At 39.4% G+C, this 19,246-nt stretch overlaps 1 protein-coding gene across 1 annotated transcript; it reads left to right on the top strand.

Moving 5' to 3' along the window:
- The first annotated feature begins 1,708 nt into the window (after positions 1-1,708).
- DCTN6-p27 (dynactin subunit 6) lies at positions 1,709-3,288 on the top strand. The gene is made up of 5 exons (XM_046617601.1): positions 1,709-1,829; positions 2,145-2,315; positions 2,400-2,527; positions 2,873-3,015; positions 3,096-3,288. The coding sequence occupies exons 1-5, from the start codon at positions 1,801-1,803 to the stop codon at positions 3,192-3,194; spliced, it is 570 nt and encodes a 189-aa protein (XP_046473557.1). The 5' UTR covers positions 1,709-1,800; the 3' UTR covers positions 3,195-3,288.
- Positions 3,289-19,246: the final 15,958 nt, after the last annotated feature.

Raw genomic sequence — 19,246 nt, 5'->3', positions numbered from 1 at the left:
CCGATAAGCACGGCCACCCAGCCTGATGCCAATTTTTCGCCAACTCCCACGCCCTGGGCTGCAAAATACCTGCCCAACCCGCTCACCGCTCGGTTCTTCTACTCGAATTACGTGGAAATCTTATGCGGGAAACAGGAAGCTGTCGGTACAATGGATTTGATCATTTTTCCAAGTTCAATTCATTGGATAAGTAACTTCGGCATCGATATCAGTTTCTGCAATAAAACTGTTTCATATAAATACGTCGGTCCACCTCGAATATTTAAACAACAGCAATTTTCAATCACGGGGTTGAAAAATTCTGATAAAATTTGCAAGCGTACGCGAGGACGGCAAGAATCGCTCTGCCGAATTTCATTGCGACTAATCAATAGTCGGGAAAGTTGTGAACCTTTGAATAATTTTTTAGGACGCCATTTTAAAAATAAACATAGACCATTCTTCAATGGAATCTGATTTAAGCCAATAGACCGTCGGACCGCAACGCGTCCTTCTCAGATAGGTGTAAAATTTTTAACGATACGAAAACCGGTAGCGGTAAACGGTAAACGTGTCCGAAGCTAATTCGAACATCTCTCTTTCTCTCTCTTTCTCTGTCAACGTTGACCCAAATACACTGTGTAAAGAAATTTTTCACAAAGCGAACTAATTTCAATTCCGCACGGTGCGTGCGTGCAGCGGTTACACCTATGCGGCTGCGACGCCTAAAAGTATTCTTTTGTCTATGAAACTGAAGAGAATAGAAGAAGAGGAAGAAAAATGCGAGGCGACTCATGCTTCGCGCCTGTTATACGTAGCTACTACTACGTAACACCGAGACCAACGCACACGCCTCGGTAAAATAATAACGAAAAACTGTTTAACATCGCGTATATGTACCCAGTTGTAGGATTACCCATACAAACATACCTAACCGCGAACTGCAGGATGGACTGAGAGAGACTACAACGTTTTGAAGTGCGGTAGAAGACAATGATTATAGTCAAAGTCAAGACGAGACAGTGGCAAGTGGCGGAGATCCCCCGTCCTCCGCTCTCTCTCTTCGCCTAAACGAAACCAAATAAAACTTGGCTACTTATTTAACATCAGAATGAACGTGTCGTCCCATTGGCTATTGTTCGAGCAACAAAGTTCTGGGCTTATGCAGGCATGCTTTACGTAAGTCAACCTATAACGAAGCGACGCATTCTCAACGACTCGGGCGAAACTCAATGATTCCTTCTCGGTCCCATGAAGCGTTAAACCATTCACCAGACAAGTTTCTTTTTTATTTCAACAACGCGGGTAGGTATAAAGTAATCGGATGGGTGTCTCAAATAATTGTGTCCTAGTTTTTCATTGCCGAATTACCATACTCGTCGCAACATTCGATCAGGTCAGAATTAGACAAAATTTGAACCTGCATAGGCGATGGAAATCTACCAAGTCGGCAAAGACGTGCACAGAATTAATTAGCTATTTGCGATGAGCAAACAAAATTAAAAAAAAAAAAAAACACGAGATAAGGTTATAAGAGGTGACACAATTTCGCTACATTTAGTACAAACTTAATCTGTAATTATAGTTACAGCATTCGACTAGATATTGCGAAACGGGTTTCAAATATTCAATATTATAATTATTATCATACATAGTCCTAAAGCGCCTGATAATAGACAACTCTGCACGTGACTTTGAAAGCGCCTTATTGCGCGCAACTGCGTCTACGAATACTGAGGATCCATTTCACCGAACATATCGTGAAATTTCACAACTGGATGGAAGCACTGGTCGGTTCGAGCAATATAGCATACGCTCAACATGGATTCCGCTGTCAGTCGTCGGTCGAAGTAAGATGCTAATTAATTATTTTCAATAACAACCGTAACGATTAACGAGTTAATCAACCCCCTGAATCGAACGTCTTGATTCCTAGTTTATATTCATTACAAGTTGTAATTAAAAACCGAAAAATTTACTTGTATAATTGGAGTTGTACTTTTGTTTCGAGGTTAGCATGAGCTGTCATCGAAGATAAAAAAGAAAAGAGTCAGATGTACGCTTTGAAAAATCTTCGAAAAAAATAAGAAACCAAACGAACTTGCTAAATTACAATTACGATTTCAATTCGAACTTGTAGTGATTCTTTAAACTCCTTTTTACAGCATAAAAATCGCAGTAGGCGCTATCGTATGCGAAGAGAGCACTTTGAAAGGGCACATAACAATCGGTTCGAGAACGGTCGTACATCCAAGGGCCAGTATCATCGCCGAAGCTGGTCCGATAATCATTGGAGAGGGAAACATAGTCGAGGAAATGGCGGTGATAGCGAACAGGTAAGAACGACATTCGGAACCTGGTTTTTCCGAGGAATTAATACTCGGATTCGAACATCGAGACGAATGATTGAACAATTACAGACTGCCGGCTGGAGCCCCGGAGCCTGCGTCAACCCCTGTCATGATTATTGGAAACTTTAACGTATTCGAAACGGACAGTAGATGCGAGGCATTGAAAGTAGGCGACAACAATATTTTGGAGATGAAAGGTAGTTTCGCAGAATCTTTAAAAGTTTCCACTTGTTGAGAGAATCTTTCACGGAGGGAAGAAAAAGAGCAAATTTTACGCAAAATTACAGGGAAAGACGAACAGATCAAGGTTTTTGGTAAAAGATACACGTGTCAACTATATGTTTTACTAGAAATGTAGCAGATTTTACTCTGCAGTCAAAAGTCTCGCGCTGTGTCTAGAGTAAGATCTGCATTTTACAAAGTATATATTACCAAAAAAACCTGATGTATCCAGTTTCTCCTGCAGCTTTGAATGAAACCTGCTTTTTCATTCGCTCCGTGTTACCAGGGAAATCGATTCGTCATTTCGAGTTTATTCTCAGCCTCGGTTAGCCGGGAGGTGGAACTGACCAACGGCTGTGTCGTCGGAGCAGCTTGTTCTCTCACCGAACCTGAGACCGTGTCCGAGAATACCATAATTTTTGGCCGCCAGTGTCAGCGGAGAGAGATGAATGACAAGCCGTATGTGAGTAATCATTACCGTCGACAAATTACGAACCTTATGCGTGACTGATTAATTTCTTTTTATTCTTTTTTTTCCGACAGCCTCAAGTTGGACAGATCGATTATCTAACGCGAGTATTTCCGAATTATCACCACCTGAGGAAACCTAACATGAAGATCGTCAAGGAGCCTGCTATTTAAACGACAACTAACGTGTATTCGCAAATATTTTTTATCGATTTCGCAATTAAATATTCATACGTATATAACTATAATAAACAATCAAATATCACTTTAGTTATTATGATTATTATAATATAAATGTGTGAAAAACCTCCAACTAGATAAATTTTGGCCTTAGAGATATTGAACGATTATATATTATAAAAATAAAATGTAAAATACTCGCGATCCTGTTTAATTCGTCGATTTTCTACGCAAGTCGGAAATTTTTTTTTTTTTTTTTTCTCTCAATTACTCGTATTTTAAAGACCTCAAATCACAAAACCGGCAAGTAAAGGCAACAAAAATCAAATACCAGTATTTAAAATTTCACAGCGAATTAAAAGGGTTACAGAAAACAAAGGTTTCGAATAACATTTCGTAACAACATTTCGTGAAGAATAAATAATCCCAAAATTTCTTTTTCTCATTTCTTTTGTATTTCATTTAATAGCGCGTTTCATTATTATTCAGGATGCGACAGACCGGAAAAATCGGGAATAGTCAGTGAATTTCGTGATGAAGATTTAGCAGCCACCCGGAGTCCATAGGGAATAAGGTACTTTTTTTACAAATCATTTTCAAACTTAAGCTATGCTGTATTGTTAAATTTATAATAATTCATGTGAAACGAAGCAGAAACTAGTGTATTTTTAGATCCAAATTTATATATTAAAGGTGCACAACTTCTGGAACTTTTGGCGATAAAAGCTGCCCAACGTTACCCGAGTTTCGTGTGAAAACGTCGAGATGTAATTCTGAATTTTTCGACGGGTAAGGTCAGGGAATTTTATTTGAACAAGATTATCGCCAGCCTATCATTATTAAGGTTCTGAGCAATCCTGCGTTCGATTCGAGCGAAGACTTCGACCAATCACATGTCCGGCAAGGAACACACACGATTCGTATTAAATCATACAAGCGCCCACCTTAATTTCACGATTACTATTCATCCACTGACCGTCAGCCTGTACGTGCATAAACACGTACTTGTACCATCGTCGAGAATGGTTTATGGTAAGTTTGAAAGTTTCTTAAATGTCATCAATGCGCAGTGGAATGTTCGACGAAGGAAAGAGGCGGAAGTGGCGTCGAGACAAAGTAATATCACTAATAAAATTGGACAATAGCTAATTCTTCTTCTTCCTCTTCGTCTTTTTTTTTTCTTTCTTTTTCTCTTTCTTCCTTTACTACCTTTTCTTTCCGGGATCAATCGTCGATTTATAAACGCGACGTCGCAACCGGGATTACGAATCAGGCTCGTGCGTATAACTTGTATCCAAAATAATGCAATAAATACCTCTCGTATATGTATAATGGGAGAAATGAAAATGCCGATGAAATTCTCATAGCTAATTCCCCCCCTCTCTCCTTCCACATATTTTCCTCTCAGAATTATGATCGTGACCGCGTCTTGAGTGGACCACGTGCTGCCGCACGTATTATGTCCGTACAGCCTGAACCGGAAATAATTAATTTCGTGTCAGGAAACACCATCCGTCTAAGCTCAAGGCGAGGCGTTGAATGAGACTCATCGATATCCTCGACGGCATTTACATATTTCAATATGAAAATTTTTCTAAAATTATTCACATTAATTATCTAACAATAAGCTTGATAATATTAAAAAATAATCAGTCAAAGCTTTCGACTCTTTAAAAATTACGCGCCCTTCGATTTCTCCTATTTTCAGAACACCTTTTCTTTCGCACAATTTTCCACTTTACCGTTTGTAGTTGACACGTGAATCGAAATTACGTACCATCGGCATAAAAAAAAATGATACAATCAGCTAATGACGTGGACTAATTAAGTGTCATTAAATATGAAATTAATTTGAACGATAAAAATAATAGTAATAATAATAATAATAATAATAACAACATCCAAACGCGCCAATAATCTTTCGGCATTCCGACCGTTGAGAAGTAACTAAAATCCTGTGATAAGGTAGAGCGCACCTAACCGCAGGCAACTTGTGTTACAAATATATTTGCGGGTTTTCGGCATTCAGGCGCCTGCTCAAACAATAAAATTGTAGAAAATGTGTAGGCAGATACATCTAGGTATAAAAAAATTTATAAAATTCAAAACTGTATCCATCTCTTGGAATTTAACAATACCTGCATTCCGAATTGAGGTTGATAAATATTTTCCCCGTAAAAAAGAATAATACAATTTTAAATATATGTATATATATATATATATATATATATATATTGTTATGAAGGGTGAAATCACCTGTTTTGCTCCCCTTTTTCCGATCTGTTAGTAATCATAGATAAAAGATACACGCGAAGCATCGAATGTTGTCAAAAAAATAAGTCTGCTGCGTCAACCAAGATTATTGTAACACACATTCCTCTTTCAGACTTTAACTTTAACTCGAAAACACGTATTGTCACAATAAAAGCATCTTTCTTGCTTAATTTATTTACGCCTGTTTGTTCGCTTGCAATTAGATTTTCTCAGTTATCTCCCGAAAGAGTTACAATTTTTAAATATCATCTGATTTATGTTGCTCGGATAAACATTCTTTCGTGTCAATCGATCATGCATAAATAAGTCGAACAATAACTAAAATATCAACTTTGCTGTCGGGTTTACAATTATAAAAAATGTATTTCTCTTGCGTCGTACCGACGAAATTTCCTCACCGTTTGACGCGATATTGTTAAACGGATAAATAAAATTAAATTAAAAATGAAAACAAAAAAAAAAAAAAAGATAGTTTCACGACGTAGCAAAGAATCGCACGCAACGATTTCTTGCGCCCGAATCAGGCTGCGTATAATATATTCAATTCGCAACGTAGTAAACTACTCGCATAATTCCGTGTATATTATACACACATACATATCCATAAATATTACACGTATATCCACGGTCTAAGCTAGCGGAAACCATAATAGTTGCCTCTGCGTATCCGTCGGGGGATGATGAGATATATGAATATGTAGCGTTTACCATTGTGGCGTCAATTTGCAGAAGGGGGGTTCGCCGCGAGCGAAGATCGTATTGTGCAAGGGGGGTGAGGGAGGTCGGTTACATTGTGAGCTAAATGCACGTGCATTAGCCTGTCAGTCGGTGGGAAGTCGACTTGACGTCGGCTATTATACAATATACAAATACGCGTTGCGAACGAACACTTTGTTGTGCCGAATACCTACGCGCGCGAATGTAAAGCCGGCTTTCAGCGCGACTCGCGAACCCTGAAAGCGAGTAGCAAAAAAAAAATAAAATAAAAAAAAAAAACGGATCGCGTAAAAATTTTACATCGTCGACGGTAAAAAAACCTAGGGGAACAAACAACATCTTGGGAATTACACAATCGAGATTCTTAATCTTCGTTAATTCGATAGTCGCGTCGCTACGGTTTTTTTTTTTTTTTTTTCAGATGACGGTAACAAAGAATTACTCTTCGTGTCATTCGCTGTATTTTCAAACGTGTATGTATGCGTATATATAGGGCAGACTGAGAAAAAAAAAAAGAAAAACGGGGACGATTTGAAACGTGGATAAAATCTAAACGTGTTGACCGATTTTGAAAAACTTTTTTTCCCCTCGAAAGCAGAAGAACGAATCTTTCGTTTCGCGTTTGAAAATCTGGAAAATCTTTATTCGTTATTCCGATACGCGCTTTTAAGGAATAGGTATTTAAAAAAGTCATTGAGAGAGTGAAAAAATTAACGTTGAAGAAGGTTCGAATCAATTTCCTACTGAAATATGTGATTTGAATATTATTTCTGGCATTTTGGAAATTCTCCGAGACTCTCTCGTAAAATTAGAATAAAAACGCGCAGTTCAAAGTTTAAATTCTGTTCTCCCGTGACATTGTCAAGAAAATCCGCCATAGAAAAAGTCGGCTCTAAACAACGTCAAGAATTTGCCCAAAATTGATTTATCCAACGACGAACCGCCAGGCAGTTGAAGCGAATATTTTACATTTTTTACACATGAATAATGATAACAGTTTACACGATATTCGAGAGGTTCGAAAATTTGAATTTTTCCACCATTACTCCGCGTCTCCGGCGGCGAGTTTTTCGTCGAAAATGAGGAATTATAAAAATAAGAAGAAAAAAAAAAACGAACAAACAATGTGCAGAGAAGGAAGGAAGGGAGAAAAGTGAACTGTTACGTTTTGACGCCTGATGCCTGAGGGGTGAGTCCCTCAAAAATGTCCCGCTGCAGGAGGAAATAATTTCTCTCCGCTCGACTCTCCCCCGAGGATTGAATAAAGGACGGTATAGGAAGGAAGGAAGGAAGGAAGGAAAAATGAAATCGTATTAAAAGTGAGCAGCGACTGCGACGGAAAGGGAAAAACGACGCTAATGGGTATCCGATTTCATCGGCAACCCTTTCGGTTAATCCGCCTCGGTGTCGCAAAAGAAATGACGAAAAAAAAAATCAACGAAATGAATGAAAATAAAATTATTCGGTATCTAGGTTCGATCTTGGATAATTTCAGGCTTTTTCCGGCCTCGCATTTCTGGATAAATCAATTTTTATCCATTCCGCACGAATTGCCAAAGTCTCGCTTCAACCACCGAACTAACTCAACCTTACGAGTCTGCTTCTTTGAATCCACGGTTATAGAACTGAACCCAAATGAAAAAAATAAATAAAACCAGACTCGACCCTTCCGCAAGTCTATTCTTCGAATCGCTCAGCATACTTGCAAATCAATCGCACCGTACCTATGAATCGATCGAGAAAAGTTACCGAGTTGAATCCGACGTGCGTCGAGTGATAGAGAGAGTGAGAGAGAGAGAGAGGAGGGAAAAATAGGGCCTAGGGCCGATTCGCAACGCTTGTCAGTTGTTCGCCACGCCGCTCGTCACTTGTTAAAAGCTGAATGTAAGTCTCCACTGACGTCACTCATATCGCACGCACCCCGAACGCACAATGGACTCACTCTCGAGTCGCAAAGCCAGACAGACGAAGAGAACCCCTCGAGATCCACTGTCAACTCTCGTCATATCAATTACTTACGCTGATGATTCGAATATCACTTAAAGCTGATATATTTCCTTTCGTTGGCCGTTACTCGTCTCTTCTTACTTTATAATTTCGTATTTAGGTTAAAGCGAAACTAAGCCAGGGTATGTGCGCGTACGTATCATGCCTTACGCGTGATTATACGATCGTTGTACGTCCGAGGTATACACGCGGAGCCTAATGGCTTCCGTGTTGAAATTTAAATGGTGTAAAACGGTAACAGCGACTCGACACGCCCCGCGAAAAAAAAATTTTAAAAAACCGCGGGGCTGAAACCACCGAGCGTAAAAGGATCCGAGGGGAAATAAGAACTCGATTTTTGATGCGATTATGTTAACGAAGGATGCTTTGCCGCTGCTTATCCTTCTCCCGGAGTTATTCCATTGTGTTTTCACCCTGTTTACTTGGGAGAAAAGGGAGAGAAAACAATCCTGAAGGCGCCGTTAGTTCGCCTCGATTTTCCTCATTATCATTCCCTTTATTATGCCACGCGCAGATTCCCGAAATACTAAAATTATTGTCTACGAAAATTGTTTGACAGTTTTTTTTTTTTCATATTCGACAAAAGTCACATTGGACATCGATTCTTACGGAAAATTACAAAATTTTAGACGCGAAGGAGAAAAAAAAACCTTCTGCGTCAGTGTAATGAAACATTTACGATTGAACGGGTAAAAAAAATCCGTCAATTCAATTCGTGTTATAATATTATGTATACATGATATACCGCACTTTCGCACTTTCGTAAATAAGCGAGAATGAACGCGGGAATAGTCGGCCATTTCTTGCGAAAACTTTTTTTCCCTCTCTGTTCCTGCCGCTGATATATAGGAAAGAGACTTTCCGCCGTCAAGATGACGGCTTTTGATGTCACGCGATTGTCGACAGAGACAAGTGGCCGAAAAACCCCAAGGAGTATTTCTAGCAAGTATACGCGGAAAGAAATTAAAAAAAAAAATTTTTGTCGTCACACGAATTAATATACATGTATGACTTAATGATTCTACAATCGGTAGAGGGACAATTATTATCCTCTGCCAGACGTTGATCATTCAAAATATTGCGACGCTCTAGCAATTTGATTGAATCATGAATATTCAGTTGTTTATAAATCAAACCAGCCGAAAGACGAGAAAGAAAATCGCGTGTTTGTGCGAGAACGACGCGAAGCCCAGCCGAGGGTGAGAAAAGCTATATAAGAAGATCTCCGGGGCTGCACAAGCGGTGGAATATCAAGTCGTGAGGGTGTGATATTTTGAAGAGCTGTCAGCATCGGAATTGAACGAGAAATAAGAGAGGAAAGAGGAAAATGAAGAGAAGCGTCGTCTTCGCGCGTATCTTCGTCGCTCTGATACAGAGTTCGTTCGACGGTGTGTGAAAAAGTTTACGTATCGTTGTTGAATCGTCAACTTTTCCAATACGCGTTGCGAAAATGTTGAAATTTCGTGCCGATATGTGCTTGCGATCAATCGACCAATTCCTTCGTTCGAAGGTTAAAAACAGCAGGTCAAAGCGGTTTGTAATTGACTCGGCCTAACGAACTCAGGGTAAAACTGCAATCATTTGCCATAAGACGAAAACATCCGTTACAGAGTCATTGCCATAGCGACAGATTGGTACCCCGATGGAAAAGTCATCAACGCAACCGCTCTGCGGAAATTTCTACGTTTAGGAAACTGAAATTTGTGTAAAATACCACCCGTTTCCAATTCCATTTCTATGCTGATTGTACTCGTATTCTGCTGCAATTATGCAAAAGAATAATTCGTTTCAACGTTATAACATACCGTAGAATTTTTGTGAATCCATAAACGTGCCGTGTTCCAAAGTTAACCCGACGATACACGCTTCGATCGTCTTCGAGTTTAAAAAAAAAAAAAAAAAAAAAGTGGATACGTGAATACCATTTTCCAGAGGATCGGATATTCATGTAATCGGCTGCCATATATATATACATATATATCAATAATAATTTATGCAGATCTGAGAAAGTGGGGAATACCGGTTACTGAGCGTTAAAATGTATTACATTTGAAAATTGAATACGATACAGATCTAGGGCATACGTCACACGTACACGCGTAAAAGTATAGATGTGTAAACGTCGAAATGTAGGCTGTATAACTTGAGCGCCTAGCCCATCTGTAAGCGGGTAATCAGGCGTGAAAGGGGGGGACCGAGAGAGAAGAGAGATGAAAAAAATATTCATAATATTATACCAACTCGCTTTTTTTTCCCGGTCTATCGTTCCCTCTTTTAAATCATTCCTTCGGACCAACATCAACATTTTGCGAACAAAATTTCGACTCCGACTTTCTCGTTTCGATACATATATATATATATATATAATATATTATATGGATTTATGAAAGAGACGTATATGCCTGTATATATATATATATATGTATATATTTGACGCGACCAGCAAACACGCACACGCTCGACCAGGCATCGCATTTATGTGCCCAATGAAGCGCGTCGACACGAATCCCCCTGCTTCGCGTGATATAACACGCATGTGTACAACACCGTCCACCGCAAGAATAACGACAATGTAAATTTCCCTACGCGATTATAACATCGCGAAAAATGTGTAACCATGGGCGTACAAGAGTTAAGGCGAGGTACCTTATCATAAATCGTACCATACGTATAAACAGCGATCGAAGAATCGAATGTACGTACATTATACATGCAGCTATGAATGATATTTATTTCACTTCGTCCGAAAGATGCAGAGTTCCTTCCTCACGGAACAACGTATTTTTCACTTTGCGTATACCGAACGGGATTGAAATTTCAGATAAAACGGATTCAACGCGAGTGTAAAAAAAAAACAAGATTTACGTAGGCGAGTATTACATACTCCGTGAAATTAAATTAAGACATAACAAGGGGAAGAAATTGAAGAAACTGAACATGTGCGAGAGATGCGAAGAGAAGTTACAAGCTATATTACATACACGTATATACACCTTGTACGCGTGATATTCACGGTTGGTTACCACTTCCGCTGTCGTCCAACTCGGCATGTATACACGTATAAATATATATAAGTGCACGGATAGTTTTTATATATATATATATATATAGGTATGCATGTACGCAGCACAGATCACGACGTTGCATCGGAGCTTCAAAGGACGAAACAGCATCGTCGCACCAAATAAACGATGGCATTTTGAATTTAATTCTTTATACGTGACGACGTCGCGTCGAGTGTGTTTTGTTCCTTCCTTTTTAACGCATTCGATCAAGTATATATACGTCGTAAGCACAAGCGTAAAGTCGGTATAATGTAAATTGTACGTATAAAATGGTAAGATACTCTTTCCATTAAACCGCGAGAGAATTGTATTATTATACAGCTTGTTGAGTATAATAAAAACATAGAATTATGATTATAATTTTGCAAAATTACAACAACGTTCACGTGTTTTATTTCTTCGTCTTGTCGGCAATCTCGAGTGAGGAGAAAAAAAATCTGAGCCGGAACTTGCTTGTATGTATACATGTACAGCTAGTTAGCGAAAGGAAATAAGGGATGGAAGAAAAGGGAGGAGGGAAAAAAATTTCAAATGTCACAAGCAAGGATCGAAGTGAGATTTGGGACGCAAGAGCGGCGCGTAGAAACGTATATAAAGAGCTCCAAGAGTGGTATAAGATACGCGTGCTGTTACGACTAAAATGGTATTTTAATCACGAGTGTAATTGATTCGCCGCCAAAGGTTCCCGCCGACAAATTAGAAGAATGCCTATCTTCATTTCTGTCGAAGAAACTCCGCATCTCTCTCTCTCTCTCTCTCTCTCTCTACTTTTCCCTCGGCAGCAAACCCTCCGAAATTTCTTCCTCTCTCGACGAGAAGTCACGAAATAATCTGGTGAATCCATCTCCGGGCGATGGTAGAGAGAAAAAGAGAAGAAGAAGAGGAAAAGAGAGACACGAATTACCCGACGACGAGAGGAGCGCAGGACGAGAAGAGAAGAAGTCAGTTTCTGAATGAGAATGAGCTTTGCGGGACTCGCTTTGAAGTGACCCGCGCGTGTACGCGGTAGCCGGAGTTTTTATGAATTGGTAAAAGAGAAAAATAAATCAAAGGTAGAAGCCAAGCAGGGGTGAATAAGAAACTAGAAGAAGGGGGGCGAAAAAAGAAACGGAACAAATGAGATACAATGTCGATTTTATCGCTTCGCCAATGCCAACGCGCTAAACTCGATCGATAGTTATTTTCCGTAAATTGAAACGGCAAAGAAATATATTCTCAAACTTCTCCAAAGGTAAAAAAAAAAAAAAAATGGATATAAAATAGGTGGTAAGAACACCCACCACCACTATGCCTCGAAGGGTTAATCGCGTGTTAAACTCGGGACCGAACTTCTGGCTGTCTTCTGACAAAAATCCGAAGAAGATCAAGAGAAGGTTGAGAAGTCCCTTGTGCAAGAGGACTAAACGAAACGGGTCGGGGTTTCAATTGTGCGTGAAATGAAGGCGGCGATGCGTTTAAAGCGAGGCGGCTCGGCATCGGACGAAACGGGAAGAAGATGATTACGGTGAAGAAATAGAGAAGGAAATGGAAGAAAACGAAGACGCGGCAAAAGTACGCATCCCCCGCCTGCAAGTTTCCCACAATATTCCGTCCGTATCATATCGTATCATCGTAGTGCAGAGTCTCTACACGGGAACACGTGTGGCGCCGACAAAGGCCACGCGACGACTAGACTTATTGAATTCAACGTCTGCTTTTATGTATACCTTGCGCTTTTACGCATCTCTACGATACCGATGCCTGTACGCGTGCATACACACACACGTGCAATGCAAACGCGCACGCTTGTCGGAAACTCCGGCGCCTAGGTTAATTTATCGTTGTGTATTCTCTCTCTCTATATATTTTTTTTTTTTTTTTTTTTTATCTCTGGTATAAATATTAATCGGCTATATTATACGGCAAATGACATTCAGACAACGATCGCTGCTTTGCCTCCTCTCAATTTTCAAACTTCTTAGATTTTATTAGATTTGAATCTTGATTAATCTCTAGTCGTTTAATATAATATACGGGGTGTCCGATTTTAAGAAATATGCTCGAATAAATCGAAAACCGGACGTTAAATTTAAAAAAAAAAAAAACAAAAAATGTCGGACAAAAGTTTCTTCGTACGAAGGACGGGCTCATCGGTTGAGCATCCCAGTTTTTGGGTCTGGGACCTACTGCTGGGTCCATTGAGGCCCGACTTTTGTTTTTCGTACCGAACCTCCTATTTTTTATTGTATTTTCTTATTTATCATCGAAGAGTGAGTAAGTTTTAGTCCCAGTCGTGTTTTGGTTTTCGTTTTCGACATTTCGACAACATTTTTCTATTTAATGCGCAGTTTGCGATATATTTCAGTATGTTCTTCAACAACGAGACACCCTGTACGTGCGATATCTTTTTGCGATTCGAAGAGTTGTTCTTTATTTAACAAAAACTAAATTTAATCCGACAAATGAAAAATGAGAATTTTATGCTGATGAAAATAACGCGCGTTTAAGAACTTCGAAACCCCTTACAAATATACCGACGGAAAAGCGTGTTGAGAATCCGAGTGGCGACTTAACAAATTGGTCAATCCATTCAAAGAGAGTACGCTACGTGTTATATATAAACATATGTATTTATACATATGTACGCGAATTGCGTGCGGCAAACGAGGCGCGATAGTCGCGAGTTTCGTAAAAAGAGAAAATCCGCAGTAGGTAGGATGCGCGTAGAATCGTGGCCGACGAATGCTCGGACGTTAAATATTTCTGCACGCTATTTTTCACGAAAATTCCGTACAAGGATTACAAAAATATGTCGAAAAATTTTCCCACTGTGAGCAAAACTTATTTTCAAACGTCGACGAAGACGATTTATAAACTTTGTCGATCGATTGTCAAAATATTTTTACACCAAATTTTAATTACTCGACAAATATTCACGGTTACGACCTTTTGTTTTTTATCTTCGGGAACTTTTTTTCCTAGATTACAAAATTTTTAAACATTTCGATACATCCATGCGTTTCAACGGTTTTGAGAACGTGTGCAACAAAAGAAAGAAAAAAATGGTAGGTTGCAACCTTCTGTATCGATCGCTTTGTAGTTCGTGTATACTTAACGATGAAAAAGGGTTGTACGATACGCATTTATATCTGTATCCGTATATTATCAATCTACTCGGTGCGAAAAATAATTCAAATTCAACGATGTAAATAATCGGTAAAGTTGACAGCAATTTTTTCACGCAACATTTTACAACACACGTTACCGTACGCGTCTTAAATTTTTTTTTTTTTCAAATCCGCAAAAATATGCAACGTTTCCACGGCTGCGGTAAAACTGCAATAATAAATCATCCGCTTACGTACGCGGTGAAATTATTTCGCTCGTGACTGATTCGTCAAGCGCGTTGAAGCTGTGACAATAAAAATAACGATTAACAATAACAACGATAATGGTAAAAATAATAAACCGAAACCAAGAGGCGTCGATCCGAGCAGCGAGGGCGATATTTAAGCGTTACGCACGTGTGAAGATAAGCAAGCTGCATCTTCTCGGTTAGGTGCGTACGACACATGGATCGTGATTTTTCTCTCTTCCCAAAGGAGGGCTTTTTGTCCCGCCTTTAACCCCGGAGCGTGGTTATACTCGGAAAACGTCGTCGGCGTGCTTTTAATTGCCTGCTACTTTATGAGCCGAGAAAAGAGACGTTTTACGTCCTCGCGGGTGCAGCCGCGTCGGTTCTGCTCCCTTGTTACTCGTTATTCATTACATTCGACCACCCAGCCGCCCCACGAACCACTCGATTTTTCTTCGAAGCCGAGGAAACGGGCTCGAACCAAAACTCTCCGTAACTTCCCGCTATCGGGGCTGTCGCCGAAGTCGGTCGGTATACAAGGTCCGCGAGTCGTGGTAATGGTAAAAAAACCGTCACTCTGCGTAACTTCCCGCTTTTTGGGAACTATCGCCAAAATCGAACGGGATTTACAGATCCCGACCCGTGCCATCGTAATTTCTGCATTACACAGTCGTTTTACCTTGTTACAGAGGTTAAACGAAGCGGTGAAATTGTTACGGAGAGAGAGTTCGGTATATTTTATTCGATAAATAAAACTGATGCACGCGGGCGAAACTTTCGCGCGATTTACTTAATCGACGGGACGTTGCGACAAGCCGTGAATTACGTTCGGTGAACCGAAGCGACTCTCAGAATTACGTCTTCTCTGCGATCGATGTTTTCCTCATACGTGTACCTACGTGTATTTCGCATTTCGTATTTCGTACTGCGGTTGCAACGCGGGTTGAGTCGACGATGCAATTCGCACGTCGTATATTCTTGAATACCGAACGGCCGCCCAATTTCCTTGAAATGTGATTCGCATCTTATAAATACATAACTTACGATACGACGCTGTTGAATCGTTTGAAAATCGTGGGAAAAGAAACTCTTGCCAAAAATAACAAGCAGGTACCCACGTTAACAAATATATCAATATACAATTATCGATGATGAATTAATTTTCACATTACAACCAGGTATAATCAACCGGAATAAATTAATTATAGTTTATAGGTATAAAGGTGTTGAAAATATCCACCGATACGATAAATTCAGCAATTATTTCAAACCGTTTGTTAAACGTCTCTATAAATATATCACTAATTTTCCGTGATGTGTATAATGACAGTGATTTACAAATTTTTGGCAGGCATTCAACGACTTCTCCTCGCGACTAGCGCCGTAACTCGTCGTCTCGTATCTGGTAGATTACGCGCATATACGTAGGTATAATAAGACATCATCAGCAGCAGCAGCAGCAGCAGCACGGTCGACTTATAAAGTACAAACTAACGAGAGTCTAATTAAACCGTGTGTAACGAGCTGCCGAAATAACGCGACAGTGATTGGCTTTGCGACTCCGACTAATTGCTTCGCTCTACGTGCAATTATATCACAGATGACTACTCTATATATATATGTGTGTGCGTGTGTGTGTGTAACTTAATGTTCACCCTCTCTCTCTTACGCCACGTGGCGTCAGTTGAATGTACGTGAATTAGCTGGTGCAACAATCACGGATGAATAAAGAAAAAAAAAGAAAGAAAAAATTTATTTATTCCCATACGCCTGTATGGTAAATATTTCTTTCATCGTTTCTTTTACTAAAATATCGAGTACTAACCCGTTCACCGTTTAGAATATGCAAATATTGACTTGACGTGCGTTCATATGAGTAAAGAAACATTTTTTAAAAGATTTTCAGACGTTTTGCAAATGTTTCAGAAATTGATGGTTTTTTTTTTTTTTTTGTTTTTCTTTTCTCTCTCAAAATTCGCATTTTTGCTCGCAACGTGAGAATAATTCTACGAAATAAATATCGGCAATCGATTTGTCGGTAAAAATTTACCACCCCTACTTTCATATACCTAATACTTGACAATTATTTAATATCCAGTATATCTCGTGAAACTCGTAGAATAAAAAAAAAAAAAAAAAACAAGATTTTCAGACAATAGTTAGTAATAAAAATTTGTCGAATCGTTCTTATACTTTGTCGTTACACTGCACAATAATATTCACATACACGATGCATACGTATATGTTCGAATCGAAAGATAAACGACAACCGTAGAGAAAGGAACACGAAAAAGAAACAGATATACATACGTGACAAAACACGTTCGTAAATATGATAATAATTTCCGTTGAAACACTGGCATAATGTGCTGACAGATCGTCGTTGAATTATACCTAGTTATATATACCTACGCTAACGAGGTATTGTTGCGGTTTCGTGTATATATAAAAGATGAAAGAAAAAAAAAAAAAAAAAAGAAAAAATTACGCTAGGTGATCGTCGTTGCACGTATAACACGCCTACACCTTGCAGCGTCGTAGTTAACGAGTCGCGAAAGAGGATGTTCTATATATATATATATATACACGCGGCAGGGGCAATGTGTTTCCCATTATATCGAGCGACGTGAAACTGCGGCTGCTGCTAGTTCGGGAAATCGTCAAGAGGCGTATTGCATACATAGGATACTATGTTGTACGTATAGGATACCCGTAAGCGTAGCATCGTCCGATCTCTCGTAAATTTATCCATCTATTATATGTGCAACTGCACATGGCCCGTGTATCCTCGACGGAAGCAGGAACGCGAAGCGAAACTGTGTAATGTAATTGCTAATCTCTATTTAATACCGGGGTCTGCAGTTATTCGAAAAAGGTCCCGCGGTGCGACAAAGAACGGAGCGCGACATGCGTTTACCTGTACCTGTATTGGTATGTTATGTATCGTTGTATACAGTGCGTTGTATCTAATACCGTATACCAAAATGCGAAGAAATGAGACGATAATTTCTATTATACGTACAAGGAGTAGTTCCATGGCGTGTTGTATGCAAATGCAACGCGATTTTATCCAAAATATTCTACAACTCTCCCAGGTCTGAAACATTTTTTTTTTTATCCGAGTGCTAGATTATCGATGAAACCGGTCTATAAATAATCGGCGTGAAAAATTTAAGTTTTGAGTATAAATCAATATATATAAATAATTGACCTGTCGAGTAAAAAAATTTTCAAAATTAAGGGTACCGTTTCAGACCTTGTATTAAACAAAATCGGAAATTGCGAGGGTCAGTGGTCGGTTGGGTTTGGATGGAATTCCCCATATACTACATTTATGGTTTTCATTGTAACGTTGTAATTTAGTGATGAAAATATAAACCGATGGGGCTGTTTTAGAGGGAAAAAATGGAGAAAAAACAAAAAACTAGAAGGGTCGTGAGATCGAATTTTCAAAGATATCAAAATCTAATTCATACAGAATTTCAAAATACCTCTAGAAAAGTGAAATATAAAAAAAAAATTGAGTATGAAAAGTAAAACCACGGAATCGTCAGATTCAGAACATTCGGCTTTCTCCGCCGCTCTAACCTTTCTACATTTTGGCATTCATGTATCGCAAGATTTCCTACATTTTAAAATTCTACCTTTATAAGTTAGATTTTCCCTCCTTTAAAAATTCAATTTCTGCAATTTATCGCCAACCCGAACCCAACAAATCCATATAACACAATATTATCCAACGAAGCTTTACAAATCCGAAACCCCGAAACAAATTGTTATTATTTTTTTTTTTTTTTTTTTTTTTACTTTAAAAAATTGCGGTCTCTTCTTTTTCCGTCAGCAAAAATTTACTCCCACAAGCGAATATCGTCGCAATAATTGCCAAAGTGATTGCAAGTGATTCAAAATCAATACCGTACAACACAACCTATAAATATAGACCGTGGAACGAACCCTCGTACAGCAAACGGCGCCAAATAATTGCCAGGCATTCGTTATATGTATTACGTTCGAAAAATATAGACGATCGTAGGGGGATGATTTCTTTATACACGTGACGTATAAAACGAGCCTATAATTACGCCTTGCGTACATCGACAGGAATTTGTAGCCCGCATAGTTGAACGATACGATTATCGTGGAGTGGGAGAGATAGTGACAAGAGTGGTCGGCGATTTATAAAGATGGCGACTTCTGGGTGGGGGTAAAACTTTCCGTCATACGGATTGGCTGCTTTCCGACGAATCCCGGGACTCCGTTATCGATCAGAGCGACGCCCACACGACCGAGAGACTAAATTAGAGGGGGTTTCGCGGTGGAGGGAAAAATTCTTTACGGGGGGGGGGAGGAGGAGGTGGAAAAGAAACGGATTTAAAAGCGTGTAACGAAAGCCGGTGCAGTTTGCCGTAAACCTTGCGTCGAGTCGAGTTGCTGCGGCGGCGTTAATTCGCCAAAGATGCGATAATCCCGGGAACCGACGATACGCCGATTATCCTCTTTATCAATTCCGTTTGTGACGCGTGCGGTGTGCGCGTGTGTGTGCGTGCGTGTGTATACGTGCATGTGTGCAAACGAAGCGATAAAATAACCTAGAAAAAAAACTGGCTAAATTTGGAGAGAAGAAAAGGAAATTCGAAAATAGAAACACC

Source organism: Neodiprion pinetum, chromosome 3 (genome assembly GCF_021155775.2).
Source record: "Neodiprion pinetum isolate iyNeoPine1 chromosome 3, iyNeoPine1.2, whole genome shotgun sequence".
NCBI lineage: Eukaryota > Metazoa > Arthropoda > Insecta > Hymenoptera > Diprionidae > Neodiprion > Neodiprion pinetum.
The sequence above is the reverse complement of the archived record's forward strand: the minus strand, read 5'-3'. Positions and strand labels throughout refer to the sequence as shown.

Coding starts and splice junctions, on each gene's coding strand:
- DCTN6-p27 (XM_046617601.1), top strand. CDS start 1,801: ATGGATTCCGCTGTCAGTCGTCGGTCGAA. Junction 1,830..2,144: donor GCTGTCAGTCGTCGGTCGAA/GTAAGATGCTAA, acceptor TCCTTTTTACAG/CATAAAAATCGCAGTAGGCG. Junction 3,016..3,095: donor AGATGAATGACAAGCCGTAT/GTGAGTAATCAT, acceptor TTTTTCCGACAG/CCTCAAGTTGGACAGATCGA.